Consider the following 16,947-nt stretch of genomic DNA (forward strand, 5'->3'; position numbering starts at 1 on the left):
AGCTCATGTATAATGGCAAAAAAAGAAACGTTTGTTTGGTTAAGGCAAAATCCACCGTCCTTTCTAGGTGTGCAGATGGACATTGAAGAAAAGGGCAATAGCCCTTGGAACTCTCTTCTCAATTACCATCCTACAAATGGTAATTCAAGGGCACCTTTCAGTGTCCAGGACTGTGAAAGTCACATAGGAGCAGCTTGCTCCTGTGTCTCATCAGCAGTATTGGTGAAATTACCCACCATGTTGACCCACTCTATTTGCTGAGTGATTGAACCACAGCTACTTTAGGCCTATGCAAGATTAACTGGACCAAAAATATTTTCCTGATGATAGTATATGCAGGTGTAATCAAGAGCCAACCATCTGTTTTGCTTATAATAAACTACCTCTGCAAGTAAAACTAAAACATTCATCTATTGAAGGGCATCTAGGTTGGTTCCACAGTTTAGCTATTGTGAGTTGTGCTGCTATAAACATTGATATGGATGTGTCACTGTAGTATACTGTTTTTAAGACCTTTGGGTATAGATGGGTCAAATGGTGGTTCCATTCCAAATTACTAAGGAATCTCTATACTGCTTTCCAGATTGGTTGCACTAATTCACAATCCCACCAGCAATGTATGAGTGTGCTATGTGCATATATGATTATGTGACCAGTATATCTCTACATCATATACAACTAGAAGAATGAGAAGTTATTCTGCATCTATGTATGATGTATCAAAATGTAGTCTACTATCATGTATAACTAATTAGAACAAATTTTTAAAAAAGCTCAATATCATCACTAATCCTCAGGAAAATGACAATCAAAAGCAACATGTAATATTACTTCAAAACTGTAGGATGACTACTATCAAAAATAAAAGGAGGGGCTGGGGATGTGGCTCAAGCAGTAGTGTGCTTGCCTGGCATGCACGGGGCACTGGGTTCGATCCTCAGCACCACATAAAAATAAAATAAGGATGTTGTGTCCACCGAAAACTAATAAATAAATAAATAAATAAATATTTAAAAAATAAAAATAAAATGAAAAGACAACAAGTGTTGGCAAGAATGTATAGATAAGAGAACACAGGAATGATGCAGCCACTGTGGAAAATAACATAGAAGTTTTCCAAAGAAATTTAAAATAGAATTACTATATGGCTCAGCAATCCCGCTTCTGGACACATATAAAAAAGAACTGAAATCAGGATCTTGAGGAGGTATCTTAGTTCTATGTTAATAGCATCAATGTTCACAATAGCCGAGATATAGAAACAATCTAAAAGTCCAGTAACTGATGAATAGATAAAGGAAATGTGGCATAAATATACAACAGAATATCATTCAGCCTTAAAAAGAAGGAAATCATATGCAATAATTTGGATGAATCTAAAAGACATTAAGCTAAGTGAAATGAGCCAGTCACAGAGAGAAAAATAATGAATAATTAGGCAGACCCATAGAAATAGAGTACAACTGTGGTTGCCAAGGGATGGGGAAATGGAAAAATAGGAAGTTGCTTTATAAAGTTTCAGTTATGCAAGATGACTAGGTTCTAGGGATCCATTATACAGCATTATGCTATTGTTAACAATATTGTATTGTGTACTTAAAAAGTTTTAAAGAAGATAGACCTTCTAAGCACAGTTATTCCTTAAAAGCTGCAAATCATGAGAACTGATGTTTTCCTCTTGAACTGTTTTTCTTCTATTTTTTAAGTACTCATATGAATACTAAACAAACATAAAGGTAATGTCCCTAAGAATAGTTGAACATGCACGATTTTAGTAAGAATCTCAAAGCTTTGAAAAGTTGTGTCAGAGCATTAGAATTGCTGAAATAAAACAAATGTATACTAACCATTCAAATAAAAACCACTTAAACTGTACCTCATGTGAATATATTCCATGTCACTCTGTTAAAAATCTCACCTCGAAATTTACTGTTTCAAAAGCTTCTAGGGCCTCTATGTGATTGCTGTCTTCTGTTTCCAGACATTCAGTCAAATCACGGCACCACATAATTTGAGAAATTGTCAGGATAACCTGAGGGGTGGGGGCAGAGAAAGAAAACAAAAACAAACATCCTCATTAATTTTGATGTATCTCACCAAAGAAGAATCCAGAAATGGAAATTTAACCAGTTTGCTTGTGTTACTTGAGAAGGGTGGCCTGCCACCACCCATTGTGTCCTTGGTTTCCCCTGATAGTCAGCAATGGCAGCTTTGCTCAGGCGCCGCAGAGATGTGAACATGGCCTCTTCCACCTTACCAAGCCATTCCTCCACGTTGCCTCGAGCCTTGAGGCCTTTTCCCAAGCCAACCTAGAAGGTAATCAGAGCAATGATATAATGGTTCAGGTAGGACTTGTAAGCTACACACATCTTCTTTATTTCTATAACAGATACCTAAGTTATATAAATATTGAAAGCTGAACACAAATACTAGAATTTTCTATTGCCATCCCATCACCCTCCTCCAACATATAAATACTGCACTATTTTACTGTTTACTCTTAGAGACAACTCTTTATAAGAGGAATATATACGTGCTACATAAATTTCTTCAATTATTTCCATTTTTTTACTTTTTTAAAAATTGTTGGTTGTTCAAAACATTACATAGTTCTTGACATATCATATTTCACACTTTGATTCAAGTGGGTTATGAACTCCCATTTTTACCCCAAATACAGATTGCAGAATCACATCAGTTACACTTCCATTGATTTACATATTGCCATACTAGTGTCTGTTGTATTCTGCTGCCTTTCCTATCCTCTACTATCCCCCCTCCCTCCCCTCCCCTCCCCTCTTCTCTCTCTACCCCCTCTACTGTAATTCATTTCTCCCCCTTGTATTATTTTTCCATTTCCCCTCACTTCCTCTTGTATGTAATTTTGTATAACCCTGAGGGTCTCCTTCCATTTCCATGCAATTTCCCTTCTCTCTCGCTTTCCCTCCCACCTCTCATCCCTGTTTAATGTTAATCTTCTTCTCATGCTCTTTGTCCCTACTCTGTTCTTAGTTACTCTCCTTATATCAAAGAAGACATTTGGCATTTGTTTTTTAGGGATTGGCTGGCTTCACTTAGCATAATCTGCTCAAATGCCATCCATTTCCCTCCGAATTCTATGATTCTGTCATTTTTTAATGCAGAGTAATACTCCATTGTGTATAAATGCCACATTTTTTAATCCATTCATCTATTGAAGGGCATCTAGGTTGGTTCCACAGTCTTGCTATTGTGAATTGTGCTGCTATGAACATCGATGTAGCAGTGTCCTTGTAGCATGCTCTTTTTAGGTCTTTAGGGAATAGACCAAGAAGGGGAATAGCTGAGTCAAATGGTGGTTCCATTCCCAGCTTTCCAAGAAATCTCCATACTGCTTTCCAAATTGGCTGCACCAATTTGCAGTCCCACCAACAATGAACAAGTGTACCCTTTTCCCCACATCCTCGATAGCACTTGTTGTTTGACTTCCTAATGGCTGCCAATCTTACTGGAGTGAGATGGTATCTTAGGGTGGTTTTGATTTGCATTTCTCTGACTGCTAGCGATGTTGAGCATTTTTTCATGTACTTGTTGATTGATTGTATGTCCTCCTCTGAGAAGTGTCTGTTCAGGTCCTTGGCCCATTTGTTGATTGGGTTATTTGTTATCTTATTGTCTAATTTTTTGAGTTCTTTGTATACTCTGGATATTAGGGCTCTCTCTGAAGTGTGAGGAGTAAAAAATTGTTCCCAGGATGTAGGCTCCCTATTTACCTCTCTTATTGTTTCTTTTGCTGAGAAAAAACTTTTTAGTTTGAGTAAGTCCAATTTGTTGATTCTAGTTATTAACTCTTGTGCTATGGGGCCTATTGAGGAATTTGGAGCCCGACCCCACAGTATGCAGATCGTAGCCAACTTTTTCTTCTATCAGACGCCGTGTCTCTGATTTGATATCAAGCTCCTTGATCCATTTTGAGTTAACCTTTGTGCATGGCGAGAGAAAGGGATTCAGTTTCATTTTGATGCATATGGATTTCCAGTTTTCCCAGCACCATTTGTTGAAGATGCTATCCTTCCTCCATTGCATGCTTTTAGCCCCTTTATCAAATATAAGATAGTTGTAGTTTTGTGGATTGATTTCTGTGTCCTCTATTCTGTACCATTGGTCCACCTGCCTGTTTTGGTACCAGTACCATGCTGTTTTTGTTACTATTGCTCTGTAGTATAGTTTGAAGTCTGGTATCGCTATACCGCCTGATTCACACTTCCTGCTTAGTATTGTTTTTGCTATTCTGGGTCTTTTATTTTTCCATATGAATTTCATGATTGCTTTCTATATTTCTACAAGAAATGCCATTGGGATTTTGATTGGCATTGCATTAAACCTATAGAGAACTTTTGGTAATATCGCCATTTTGATGATGTTAGTTCTGCCTATCCATGAACAGGGTATATTTTTCCATCTTCTAAGATCTTCTTCTATTTCTTTCTTTAGGGTTCTGCAGTTTTCATTGTATAATTCTTTCACCTCTTTTGTTAGGTTGATTCCCAAGTATTTTAGTTTTTTTGAGGATATTGTGAATGGAGTGTTTTTCCTCACTTCCATTTCAAAAGTTTTGTCTCTGATATACAGGAATGCCTTTGATTTATGCGTGTTGATTTTATATCCTGCCACTTTGCTAAATTCATTTATTAGCTCTAATAGTTTCTTTGTAGACCCTTTTGGGTCTTCTAGGTATAGGATCATATCATCCGCAAATAGTGATAATTTAAGTTCTTCTTTTCCGATTTTTATGCCTTTAATTTCTTTCATCTGTCTAATTGCTCTGGCCAGTGTTTCGAGAACTATGTTGAACAGAAGTGGTGAGAGAGGGCATCCCTGTTCCAGATTTTAGAGGGAATGCCTTCAATTTTCCTCCATTCAGAATGATGCTAGCCTGAGGCTTAGCATAGATTGCTTTTACAATGTTGAAGTATGTTCCTGTTATCCCTAGTTTTTCTAGAGTTTTGAACATAAAGGGATGCTGTACTTTCTCGAATGCTTTTTCTGCATGTATCGAGATGATCATATGGTTCTTAATTTAAGTCTATTGATGTGGTGAATAACATTTATTGATTTCCGTATATTGAACCAGCCTTGCATCCCAGGGATGAATCCTACTTGATCATGGTGCACAATTTTTTTGATATGTTTTTTAATCCGATTCACCAGAATTTTATTGAGGATTTTTGCATCTAGGTTCATTAGAGATATTGGTCTGTAGTTTTCTTTCTTTGAAGTGTCTTTGTCTGGTTTAGGAATCAGGGTGATGTTGGCCTCGTAGAATGAATTTGGAAGTTCTCCCTCTTTTTCTATTTCCTAAAATAGCTTGAAAAGTATTGGTATTAGTTCCTCTTTAAAGGTTTTGTAAAACTGTGCCGTATACCCATCCGGTCGTGGGCTTTTCTTAGTTGGTAGTCTTTTGATGGTTTCTTCTATTTCCTCAATTGATATTGGTCTGTTTAGGTTGTCTATATCCTCCTGACTCAATCTGGGCAGATCATATGACTTAAGAAATTTATCGATGCCTTCACTATCTTCTATTTTATTGGAGTATAAGGATTCAAAATAATTTCTGATTATCTTCTGTATTTCTGAAGTGTCTGTTGTGATGTTGCCTTTTTCATCCCGTATGCTAGTAATTTGAGTTATCTCTTTTCTTCTCTTCGTTAGCATGGCTAAGGGTCTGTCAATTTTATTTATTTTTTCAAAGAACCAACTTTTAGTTTTGTCAATTTTTTCAATTGTTTCTTTTGTTTCCATTGCATTAATTTCAGCTCTGATTTTAATTATTTCTTGCCTTCTACTTCTTTTGCTGTTGTTTTGCTCTTCTTTTTCTAGGATTTTGAGATGAAGTATGAGATCATTTATTTGTTGGTTTTTTCTTTTTTTAAGGAATGAACTCCAAGCAATGAATTTTTCTCTTAGAACTGCTTTCAATGTGTCCCATAGATTCCGATATGTTGTGTCAGTGTTTTCATTTATCTCTAAGAATTTTTTAATTTCCTCCTTGATGTCTTCTATAACCCATTGATCATTCAGTAATCTACTGTTCATTCTCCAAGTGATGCATGATTTTTATTTTTTTTATTTTTTATTTTTCTTTTTTTATCTTAAAGAAGTTTCATTTTATTTCTAGTTTGCTAAGATTGTTAAAACCATGAATTGATAAAAACAATATTCAACTGAATAGGGAACATTTTCAAATCACAAGATACATCTTTTTCAGAATATTAATATGAAGGATTTTTTAATATTCAATCAGTCCTGCATTCTCAGAATAAGTTCACATTGATCACATTTTTCATATATATATATATATATATATATATATATATATATATATATATATATGGTTGTAATTGGACACAATACCTTTATTTTATTTATTTATTTTATGTGGTGCTGAGGATCAAACCCAGGGCCTCACATGTGGATTGCTAATTTTCTTTTTTAATTGGTTGTTCACAACATTACAAAGCTCTTGACATATCATACTTCATACATTAGACTGAAGTGCGTTATGAACCCCCAATTTTACCCCAAATGCAGATTGCAGAGTCACATCGGTTACACATCCACAATTTTACATAATGCCCTATTGGTAATTGTTGTATTCTGCTACCTTTCCTATCCCCTACTATCCCCCCTCCCCTCCCCTCCCAACTTCTCTCTCTACCCCATCTACTGTAATTCATTTCTCTCGTTTATTTTCCCATTCCCCTCACAACCTCTTGTATGTAATTTTGTATAGCAATGAGGGTCTCCCTTCATTTCCATGCATTTTCCCTTTTCTCACCCTTTCCCTCCCATCTCATGTCTCTGTTTAATGTTAATCTTTTCTTCCTGCTCTTCCTCCCTGCTCTGTTCATAGTTGCTCTCATTATATCAAAGAAGACATTTGGTATTTGTTTTTTAGGGATTGGCTAGCTTCACTAAGCATAATCTGCTCTAGTGCCATCCATTTCCCGGCAAATTCTATGATTTTGTCATTTTTTATTGCTGCATAGTACTCCATTGTGTATAGATGCCACATTTTTTTTATCCATTCATCTACTGAGGGGCATCTGGGTTGGTTCCACAGTCTAGCAATTGTGAATTGTGCTGCTATGAACATTGATGTGGCAGTATCCCTGTAGCATGCTCTTTTAAGGTCTTCAGGGAATAGTCTAAGAAGGGCAATAGCAGGGTCAAATGGTGGTTCCATTCCCATCTTTCCCAGGAATCTCCAAACTGCTTTCCAAATTGGCCGCACCAATTTGCAGTCCCACCAGCAATGTAAAAGTGTACCCTTTTCTCCACAACCTCTCCAGCACTTGTTGTTGTTTGACTTCATAGTGGCTGCCAATCTTACTGGAGTGAAATGGTATCTTAGGGTGGTTTTGATTTGCATTTCTCTGACTGCTAGAGATGGTGAGCATTTTTTCATGTACTTATTTATTGATTGTATATCCTCCTCTGAGAAGTGTCTGTTCAGGTCCTCGGCCCATTTGTTGATTGGGTAATTTGTTATCTTATTGTCTAATTTTTTGAGTTCTTTGTATACTCTGGATATTAGGGCTCTATCTGAAGTGTGAGGAGTAAAGATTTGTTCCCAGGATGTAGGCTCCCTGTTTACCTCTCTTATTGTTTCTCTTGCTGAGAAAAAACTTTTAAGTTTAATTAAGTCCCATTTGTTGATTCTTGTTGTTTGTTAACTCTTGTGCTATGGGTGTCCTATTAAGGAATTTGGAGCCCGACCCCACAATCTGTAGACCGGATCCAACTTTTTCTTCTATCAGACGCAGAGACTCTGGTTTGATATCAAGTTCCTTGATCCATTTTGAGTTAACTTTTGTGCATGGCGAGAGAAAGGGGTTCAGTTTCATTTTGTTGCATATGGATTTCCAGTTTTCCCAACACCATTTGTTGAAGATGCTATCCTTCCTCCATTGCATGCTTTTAGCCCCTTTATCAAATATAAGATAGTTGTAACTTTGTGGATCAGTCTCTGTGTCTTCTATTCTAAACCATTGGTCCACCTGCCTGTTTTGGTACCAGTACCATGCTGTTTTTGTTACTATTGCTTTGTAATATAGTTTGAAATCTGGTATCGCTATACCGCCTGATTCACACTTCCTGTTTAGAATTGCTTTTGCTATTCTGGGTCGTTTATTTTTCCATATGAATTTCATGATTGCTTTGTCTATTTCTACAAGATATGCCATTGGGATTTTGATTGGCATTGCATTAAACCTATAGAGAACTTTTGGTAATATCGCCATTTTGATAATGTTAGTTCTGCCTATCCATGAACAGGGTATGTTTTTCCATCTTCTAAGATCTTCATCAACTTCTCTCTTTAGGGTTTTGTAGTTTTCATTATATAAATCTTTCACCTTTTTTGTTAGGTTAATTCCCAAGTATTTTATTTTTTTTGAGGATATCGTGAATGGAGTGTTTTTCCTCATTTCCGTTTCAGAAGTTTTGTCGCTGATATACAGAAATGCCTTTGATTTATGCGTGTTGATTTTATATCCTGCCACTTTGCTGAATTCATTTATTAGTTCTAGTATTTTCTTTGTAGACCCTTTTGGGTCTTATAGGTATAGAATCATGTCATCTGCAAATAGTGATAATTTAAGTTCTTCTTTTCCAATTTTTATGCCTTTAATTTCTTTCGTCTGTCTAATTGCTCTGGCCAGTGTTTCGAGAACTATATTGAATAGGAGTGGAGATAGAGGGCATCCCTGTCTTGTTCCGGATTTTAGAGGGAATGCCTTCAACTTTTGTCCATTCAGAGTGATGCTAGCCTGAGGCTTAGCATAGATAGCTTTTACAATGTCAAGGTAAGTTCCTGTTATCCCTAATTTTTCTAATGTTTTGAACATAAAGGGATGCTGTACTTTGTCAAATGCTTTCTCTGCATCTATCGAGATGATCATATGGTTCTTATCTTTAAGTCTATTGATGTGGTGAATAACATTTATTGATTTCTGTATGTTGAACCATCCTTGCATCCCAGGGATGAATCCTACTTGGTCATGGTGCACAATTTTTTTGATGTGTTTTTGTATTCGATTTGCCAGAATTTTATTGAGGATTTTTGCATCTAGGTTCATTAGAGATATTGGTATGTAGTTTTCTTTCTTTGAGGTGTCTTTGTCTGGTTTCGGAATCAGGGTGATGTTGGCCTCATAGAATGAATTTGGAAGAGCTCCCTCTTTTTCTATTTCCTGAAATAACTTGAAAAGTATTGGTTTTAATTCTTCTTTAAAGGTTTTGTAAAACTCCGCTGTATACCCATCCGGTCCTGGGCTTTTCTTGGTTGGTAGTCTTTTGATGGCTTCTTCAATTTCATCCATTGATATTGGTCTGTTCAAATTGTGTGTATCCTCCTGACTCAGTCTGGGCAAATCATATGACTTAAGAAATTTATCGATGTCTTCACTATCTTCTATTTTGTTGGAATATATGTTTTCAAAATAATTTGTAATTGTCTTCTGTATTTCTGTAGCATCTGTTGTGATATTGCCTTTTTCATCCCGTATGTTAGTAATTTGAGTTCTCTCTCTTTTTCTCTTCGTTAGCATGGCTAAAGGTCTGTCGATCTTATTTATTTCTTCGAAGAACCAACTTTTAGTTTTGTTAATTTTTTCAATAGTTTCTTTTGTTTCAATTTCATTGATTTCCGCTCTAATTTTAATTATTTCTAGCCTTCTGCTACATTTGCTGTTGTTTTGTTCTTCCTTTTCTAGGGCTTTGAGATGAAGTGTGAGCTCATTTATTTGTTGGTTTTTTCTTTTTTTGAGGAATGACCACCAGGCGATGAACTTTCCTCTTAAAACTGCTTTCATTGTGTCCCATAGATTCCGATATGTTGTGTCTGTATTTTCATTTATCTCTAAGAATTTTTTAATTTCCTCCTTTATGTCTTCTGTAACCCATTGATCATTCAGTAACATATTGTTCATTTTCCATGTGATGTAGGATTTTTCCTTCCTTCTTTTATCATTGATTTCCAGTTTCATTCCATTATGATCAGATAAAATGCATGGTATTATCTCCACCCCTTTATATTTACTGAGGGTTGCCCTATGGCATAATATATGGTCTATTTTTGAGAAGGATCCATGTGCTGCTGAGAAAAAAGTATATCCATTTGATGATGGTTGATATATTCTATATATGTCAGTTAAGTCTAGGTTGTTGATTGTGATATTGAGTTCTATAGTTTCTTTATTCAATTTTTGTTTGGAGGATCTGTTCAACGGTGAAAGAGGTGTGTTGAAGTCACCCATAATTATTGTGTTGTTGTCTATTTGATTCTTGAACTTGAGGAGAGTTTGTTTTATGAATGTCGCAGCACCATTGTTTGGTGCATAAATATTGATAATTGTTATGTCTTGTTGGTGAATGGTTCCTTTTAACAGTATATAATGACCTTCTTTATCCCTTTTGATTAACTTAGTCTTGAAGTCGATTTTATTCGATATGAGGATGGCCACTCCTGCTTGCTTACGAGAACTGTGTGCGTGGTATATTTTTTCCCATCCTTTCACCTTCAGCCTGTGTATGTCTTTTCCAATCAGATGTGTCTCCTGGAGGCAGCATATTGTTGGATTTGTTTTTTTAATCCATGATACCAGCCTATGTCGCTTTATTGGAGAGTTTAGTCCATTAACATTCAGAGTTACTATTGATATATGGTTTGAACTTCCATCCATGTTTGAATGTTTATCCTTTTTTTTAAAATATTTAGTTTGTTTCTCCGTGATTATCTTTCCCCTTGCCCTCTGTCTTTACTGAGGCACTTCCCACTTTTGGTTTTGGTTATTGTTTTTCATTTCTTCCTCGTGTAGTGTTTTGCTCAAAATGCTTTGCAATGCAGGTTTTCTGGCTGCAAATTCTTTTAACTTTTGTTTATCATGAAAGATCTTTATTTCTTTGTCATACCTGAAGCTTAATTTTGCTGGATACAGAATTCTTGGTTGGCATCCATTGTCTTTCAGTGTTTGAAATACATTGTTCCATGACCTTCTTGCTTTCAGTGTCTGTGATGAAAAGTCTGTTGTTAACCGTATTGTTTTACCCCTAAATGTAATCTGTCTCCTTTCTCTTGTAGCTTTTAATATTTTCTCTTTGTTCTGTATATTGGATATCTTCATAACAATGTGTCTTGGCGTTGTTCTACTGTGATTTTGTGTGCTCGGTGTCCTGTATGCATCTTCAATTTGTATATCTGTTTCCTTTTTTATTTCTGGAAAGTTTTCTGTAATTATTTCATTCAGCAGGTTTCTCATTCCCTTGGTTTGAATCTCTGTACCTTCTTCTATCCCGATGACTCGTAAGTTTGGTTTCTTCATGTTATCCCATAACTCTTGGATGTTTTTCTCGTGATTTTTTACCAACCTTTCTGAGTTGGCTAGACTCTTTTCAAGATGGTATATTTTGTCTTCATTATCTGACGTTCTGGTTTCTACTTGTTCCACTCTGTTAGTGATACTCTAAATTGAGTTTTTAATTTGGTTTATCATTTCCTTCATTTCTAGAATTATTGTTTGATTATTTTTTATAATCTCTATCTCCTTATAAAGATGATTAACTTCTTCTTTTAGCTGTTTATGTAACTCATTCTCAATGTGTTCTTTTGCTGCTTGAATTTGCTGTCTTGTATCCTCTTTGAGGTTCCATTCCATCTGTCTAAGGTGTTCCTTGAGGTCTTTATATGACCATTTTTCTGATGACTCTAGGTCCTCCTGAATATTTAGGCTGTCCTGCATTGTTTGTACTCCTTTTCTTCCTTGTTTCTTGAAGCTGCTCATGTTGCTTCTTGTTCTGATTGACTGCTGGGTTACTGTTTATTCCTATAAATTTATTTGATGCTAGGGAGGAAAGGTATTAGAAGGGAAGGGAAGAAGTCACTAAGGAGAATGAGAGTAGGCAGGTAGAATTCAAGGAAGGGGGGATAAAAAAAATGAAAAGACAAAAGAAGAAAGAAATAGGAACTAAAAAAGAACAAAAATTTAAAAAAATATTAATAATAATTAAAAAAATTAAAATTAAGATTAGAAGAGAAAGAAGGAAAAAAGAGAAAAGAAAGAAAAAACAAGATAGAAAAATGAAGATGAAAGAAAAACCCCAATCAAAAAAAAAAAAAAAAACAACAACAACAATAAAAAAGACTAATAAATGCCGTCTTAGAGTTTGATTAACTTCTCTTCCACTAGGTGGCGCTGTGCCCACCAGGTCAAGTCTTTCCCGTCAGTACGCGGGAACCAATCACTGTGCAGCAGCTCCTCCCAGACTGGGCGAGTCTCCAATCCTGAGTGCCTAGGGCCTCCTCTTGTGTCCAATCACTTCCACTTTTCCTCTAGCCAGGCCCCTCTCACCACAATACTGGCTACAGGCCAGGTCTGCTGCTCCCGGGAGCCCTGTTTTCATGAACGACTGGGCTCACTCCTCCAGATTGCCATTCCCTCAGACCCTAAGCTTGTAGAGCTTGGTGCTGAGAATCCTCAGCGAATTTTGCTTGCCCTCCGGTAGCCACACCCCCGTAGCTGGTGCAAGAGACCTCAGCAGTCAGCCCTGGCGGGAGCGGCAGTCCCGCACCCCTGTGACTCCCTCGGACTGGCTGTAGCACTCTCGGGAGAGCTGGGAGGGGCTCTTAAGGTTTCCCTGATGCGTGGAGAGGGAAAGCCAGGAGACCACACACCTGCTGCAGCAGGCTTCAAAGAAGTTATCTCCTCCGCCGCAGTTCTGCCACGCCAGCCCTCCGCCACAGTGGTGTCCTTCGCAAACGGCTACAGTTCGCCTCACCCTGCCGGGCGACCAACGCCACGGGCGGGTCCCCACTGTCTCCCAAGCCCCGCCTGGACCCTGCGGCCACTACCCACGAAGGCCCGGCAGGCATCCACCTCCGTAGGATGAGAAGGGCTGACCAGCCGCCTCAGCCGGATAGCTTAATGCTGAGTTGCAGCTGTCTGTCTCAGCTTTTCAGACGCGGTGGTGCGGGGTGCGGAACACGGAGGGGCTTACTCACTTCCCGCCACCATCTTCCTCTTCTCGCTATTTCAGGATGATGGCGGGGTGCTGGCTTGCTCTCTCCGGTGTGTCTCTGCCTCGAGCTCCCACGCCTCTCTCCGCCGCGGTTTCTACAGCCGGCGCTGCCCTGGTTGCTCTCTCCGCCCCCGGCGTTCCCGGCTTCTAGCCGCACCGCGGCCCGGTCCGTGTCTTTATGGCTCGCGGCTCCAGCGGCGCCTGGGGCCGGGGAGGCGACGGCCCGTCTCCAGCAAGTACCACAGTCCCCAGGCCCCGAGTCCCGGCGGCCACAAACCGACACTTCTAATAGACCTACCAGATCCCGGCAGGACCCCTCTTCATGGAATTTTGCTAGAAGTTCCTCAGTGTGAAGACTGCCGCTGTTCCAAAGGGTCTTTTTGATCTCGTTAGTGCGGAGACATTAGAGTCGCTGCTTCCTCCTCAGTGGCCATGTTCCCGCCCCCTGATGCATGATTTTTACTTCCTTCTTTTATCGTTGATTTTCAGTTTCATTCCATTATGATCAAATAAGATGCATGGTATTATCTCTACTCCTTTATATTGTCTAAGAGTTGCCCTGTGACATAATATATGATCTATTTTTGAGAAGAATCCATGTGCTGCTGAGAAAAAAGTGTAACTGCTTGATGTTGGGTGGTATATTCTATATATGTCAATTAAGTCTAGGTTATTAATTGTGTTATTGAGTTCTATAGTTTCCTTATTCAACTTTTGTTTGGAAATCTGTCCAGTGGTGAGAGATGTGTGTTGAAGTCTCCCATGATTATTGTATGGTGGTCTATTAGACTCTTGAACTTGAGAAGAGTTTGCTTGATGAACATAGCTGCACCGTTGTTTGGGGCATATATATTTATGATTGTTATGTCTTTTTGGTGTATGGTTCCCTTGAGCAGTATGTAGTGTCCCTCTTTATCCCTTTTGATTAACTTTGGCTTGAAATCTATTTTATTTGATATGAGTATGGACACTCCTGCTTGTTTCCGAAGTCCATATGAGTGATATGATTTTTCCCAACCTTTCACCTTCATTCTATGTATATCTTTTCCTATCAAATGCGTCTCCTGTAGGCAGCATATTGGGTCTTGTTTTGTGATACATTCTACTATCCTGTGTCTCTTAATTGGTGAGTTTAAGCCATTAACATTTAGGGTTATTATTGAGATATGTTTTGTTCTTCCAGCCATATTTGTTTATTTATGTTACTAAACATGGTTTGTTTTCCTCTTTGATTATTTTCTCCCCTTTACTGTCCTACCTCCCACTGTTGGTTTTCATTGTTATTTTCCATTTCCTCTTCCTGTAGTGTTTTGCCAAGGATGTTTTGAAGAGCTGGTTTTCTAGTTGCAAATTCTTTTAACTTTTGTTTATCGTGGAAGGTTTTAATTTCATCTTCCATCCTGAAGCTTAATTTCGCTGGATACACGATTCTTGGTTGGAACCCATTTTCTTTCAGTGTTTGAAATATGTTATTCCAGGATCTTCTAGCTTTCAGAGTCTGTGTTGAAAGATCAGCTCTTATCCTGATTGGTTTACCCCTAAATGTAATGTGCTCCCTTTCTCTTGTAGCTTTTAAAATTCTCTCCTTATTCTGTATGCTGGGCATCTTCATTATAATGTGTCTAGGTGTGGATCTCTTATGATTTTGCACATTCGGCGTCCTGTAGCCTTCTAGGATTTGGGATTCTTTCTCATTCTTCAAGTCTGGGAAGTTTTCTAGTATTATTTCATTGAATAGATTGCTCATTCCTTTGGTTTGGACCTCTATACCTTCCTGTATCCCAATGACTCTCTTTATGTTATCCCATATTTCTTGGATGTTCTGCTCATGGTTCCTTAACAGTCTTGCTGAGCTGTCTATGTTATTTTCAAGTTGAAATACTTTGTCTTCATTGTCTGATGTTCTATCTTCTAAGTGTTCTACTCTGCTGGTAGTATTCTCAATTGAGTTTTTAAGTTGGTTTATTGCTTCCTGCATTTCTAGGATTTCTGTTTGTTTGTTTTTTATTACCTCTATCTCCCTGTATAGTTGATCTTTTGCTTCTTGGATTTGTTTATGTAATTCATTGTCGAAGTGATCTTTCATTGTCTGATTTTGCTGTCTAATGTCTTCCTTGAGACTCCAGATCATCTGAAGCATGTATATCCTGAATTCTTTATCTGACATTCCATCTGCTGCAGCTATTACCTCTTCTAAAGTTGAGTTGACCTGCATTGCTTGTGGTCCTTTCTTTCCTTGTCGTTTCATACTGCTTGCGTTTCTTTCTGCTTGGTGAAACTGTTGTGTTTTTGAAAATTCCCCCCTATATATTTATATTGCTCTTGTATAGTTGAAAAGTCTCCCTTGCAGGGCGGGCAGCGGCTGTGCTCCTCCTCCAATTGGGGTGATCTGTCTACCACGCTGGCGGGCCGCTGGGTGTGTCCTGCCGGTTGGTCACAGGTCTCCCTACCTTGTAGGCGCGGGCGGCGGCTCTACTCTGCACCTCCTCCAGTTGGTGTGACATGTCTACCATGCCCGCGGACCCCTGGGCCTGTTCTGCTGGTCAGTCACAGGTCTGCCTACCTTGCAGGCATGGGCGGCGGCTTTGCTCTGCCCTTACTGCAATTGGGGTGACGTGTCTACCATGCCGGCGGGTCGCTGGGCCTGTTCCGGGCACGGGAGGCAGCTCTGCTCTGCTCCTACTCCAATTGGGGTGACGTGACTACCACACCGGCAGGCCACTGGGCCTATTCTGGGCGTGGGCAGCAGCTCTGCTCTGCCCCTACTCCAATTGGGGTGAAATGACTACCACGCCGGTGGGCCTCTGGGTCTGTCCCGGGCGCAGGCGGCGGCTCTGCTCTGCCCCTACTCCAATTTGGGTGACGTGTCTGCTGCCTGTTCCGTCAGTCGGTCACAGGCCTGCCTACCTTGCGGGCGCGTGCGGCGGCTCTGCTCTGCCCCTACTCCAATTGGGGTGACGTGACTACCACGTCGGCGGGCCTCTGGGCCTGTCCCGGTCGCGGGTGGTGGCTGCTCTGCTCTGCCCCTACTCCAATTCAGGGGACGTGTCTACCATGCTGGCAGGCCACTGGGCTTGTTCCTCCGGTCAGTCGCAGGTCTGCCTACCTCGCGGGCTCGGGCGGCGGCTCTGCTCGGCCCCTACTGCAGTTGGGGTGAAGTGATACCACACTGGCATGTCGCTAGGCCTGTTCCGGGCGCGGGCAGCAGCTCTGCTCTGCCCCTACTCCAATTGGTGTGACATGTGTACTATGCCGGCAGGCCTCTGGGCCTGTTCCGCCAGTCAGTTGCAGGTCTGCCTACCTTGTGGGCTCGGGCGGCGGCTCTGCTCGGCCCCTACTGCAGTTGGGGTGAAGTGATACCACACTGGCATGTCGCTAGGCCTGTGCCGGGCGCGGGCAGCAGCTCTGCTCTGCCCCTACTCCAATTGGTGTGACATGTGTACTATGCCGGCAGGCCTCTGGGCCTGTTCCGCCAGTCAGTTGCAGGTCTGCCTACCTTGCGGGCTCGGGCGGCGGCTCTGCTCGGCCCCTACTGCAGTTGGGGTGAAGTGATACCATGCCAGCGGGTCGCTGGGGCTGTTCCGGGCGTGGGTGGCGGCTCTGCTCTGCCCCTCTGGCCTCCACAGTATTCAGCAGGATCCGGACCAAGAAGCAGTTTCTGCGGGTTCTTTAGCCCTGGGCCAGAGCAGTTCCGGGAGCCAGAATTTGGCCGCTCTGGGCTCGGTGTATGTTCTGATAGGAATAGGCTCCAAGAAGCAGTTTCCGCGGGTTCTTTAGCACTGAGCCTGAGTAATTTGTCTGCGAGACGCAGGCGAATGGCAGCCTGAAATTACCTGTTCTGTAGTTGAATGAGTTGCGATCAGTCAAAAACTGGGATGATGACGTCAGCTC

General features: G+C 40.1%; 1 protein-coding gene across 1 annotated transcript in view; it reads right to left on the bottom strand.

Annotated features, from left to right (window-relative positions):
- DNAH6 (dynein axonemal heavy chain 6) overlaps positions 1-16,947 on the bottom strand; it is a gene marked incomplete at both ends in the record, with an annotated part of 280,659 nt that overhangs the window by 154,188 nt on the left and 109,524 nt on the right. The window contains 2 exons of the mRNA XM_081264582.1: positions 1,919-2,032; positions 2,145-2,309. Coding sequence (XP_081120708.1) covers positions 1,919-2,032; positions 2,145-2,309 — 279 coding nt within the window. The remainder of the gene's footprint in view (positions 1-1,918; positions 2,033-2,144; positions 2,310-16,947) is intronic.

The sequence above is a fragment of the Spermophilus citellus genome (genome assembly GCF_964194105.1).
Source record: "Spermophilus citellus genome assembly, chromosome: 13".
Lineage (NCBI taxonomy): Eukaryota > Metazoa > Chordata > Mammalia > Rodentia > Sciuridae > Spermophilus > Spermophilus citellus.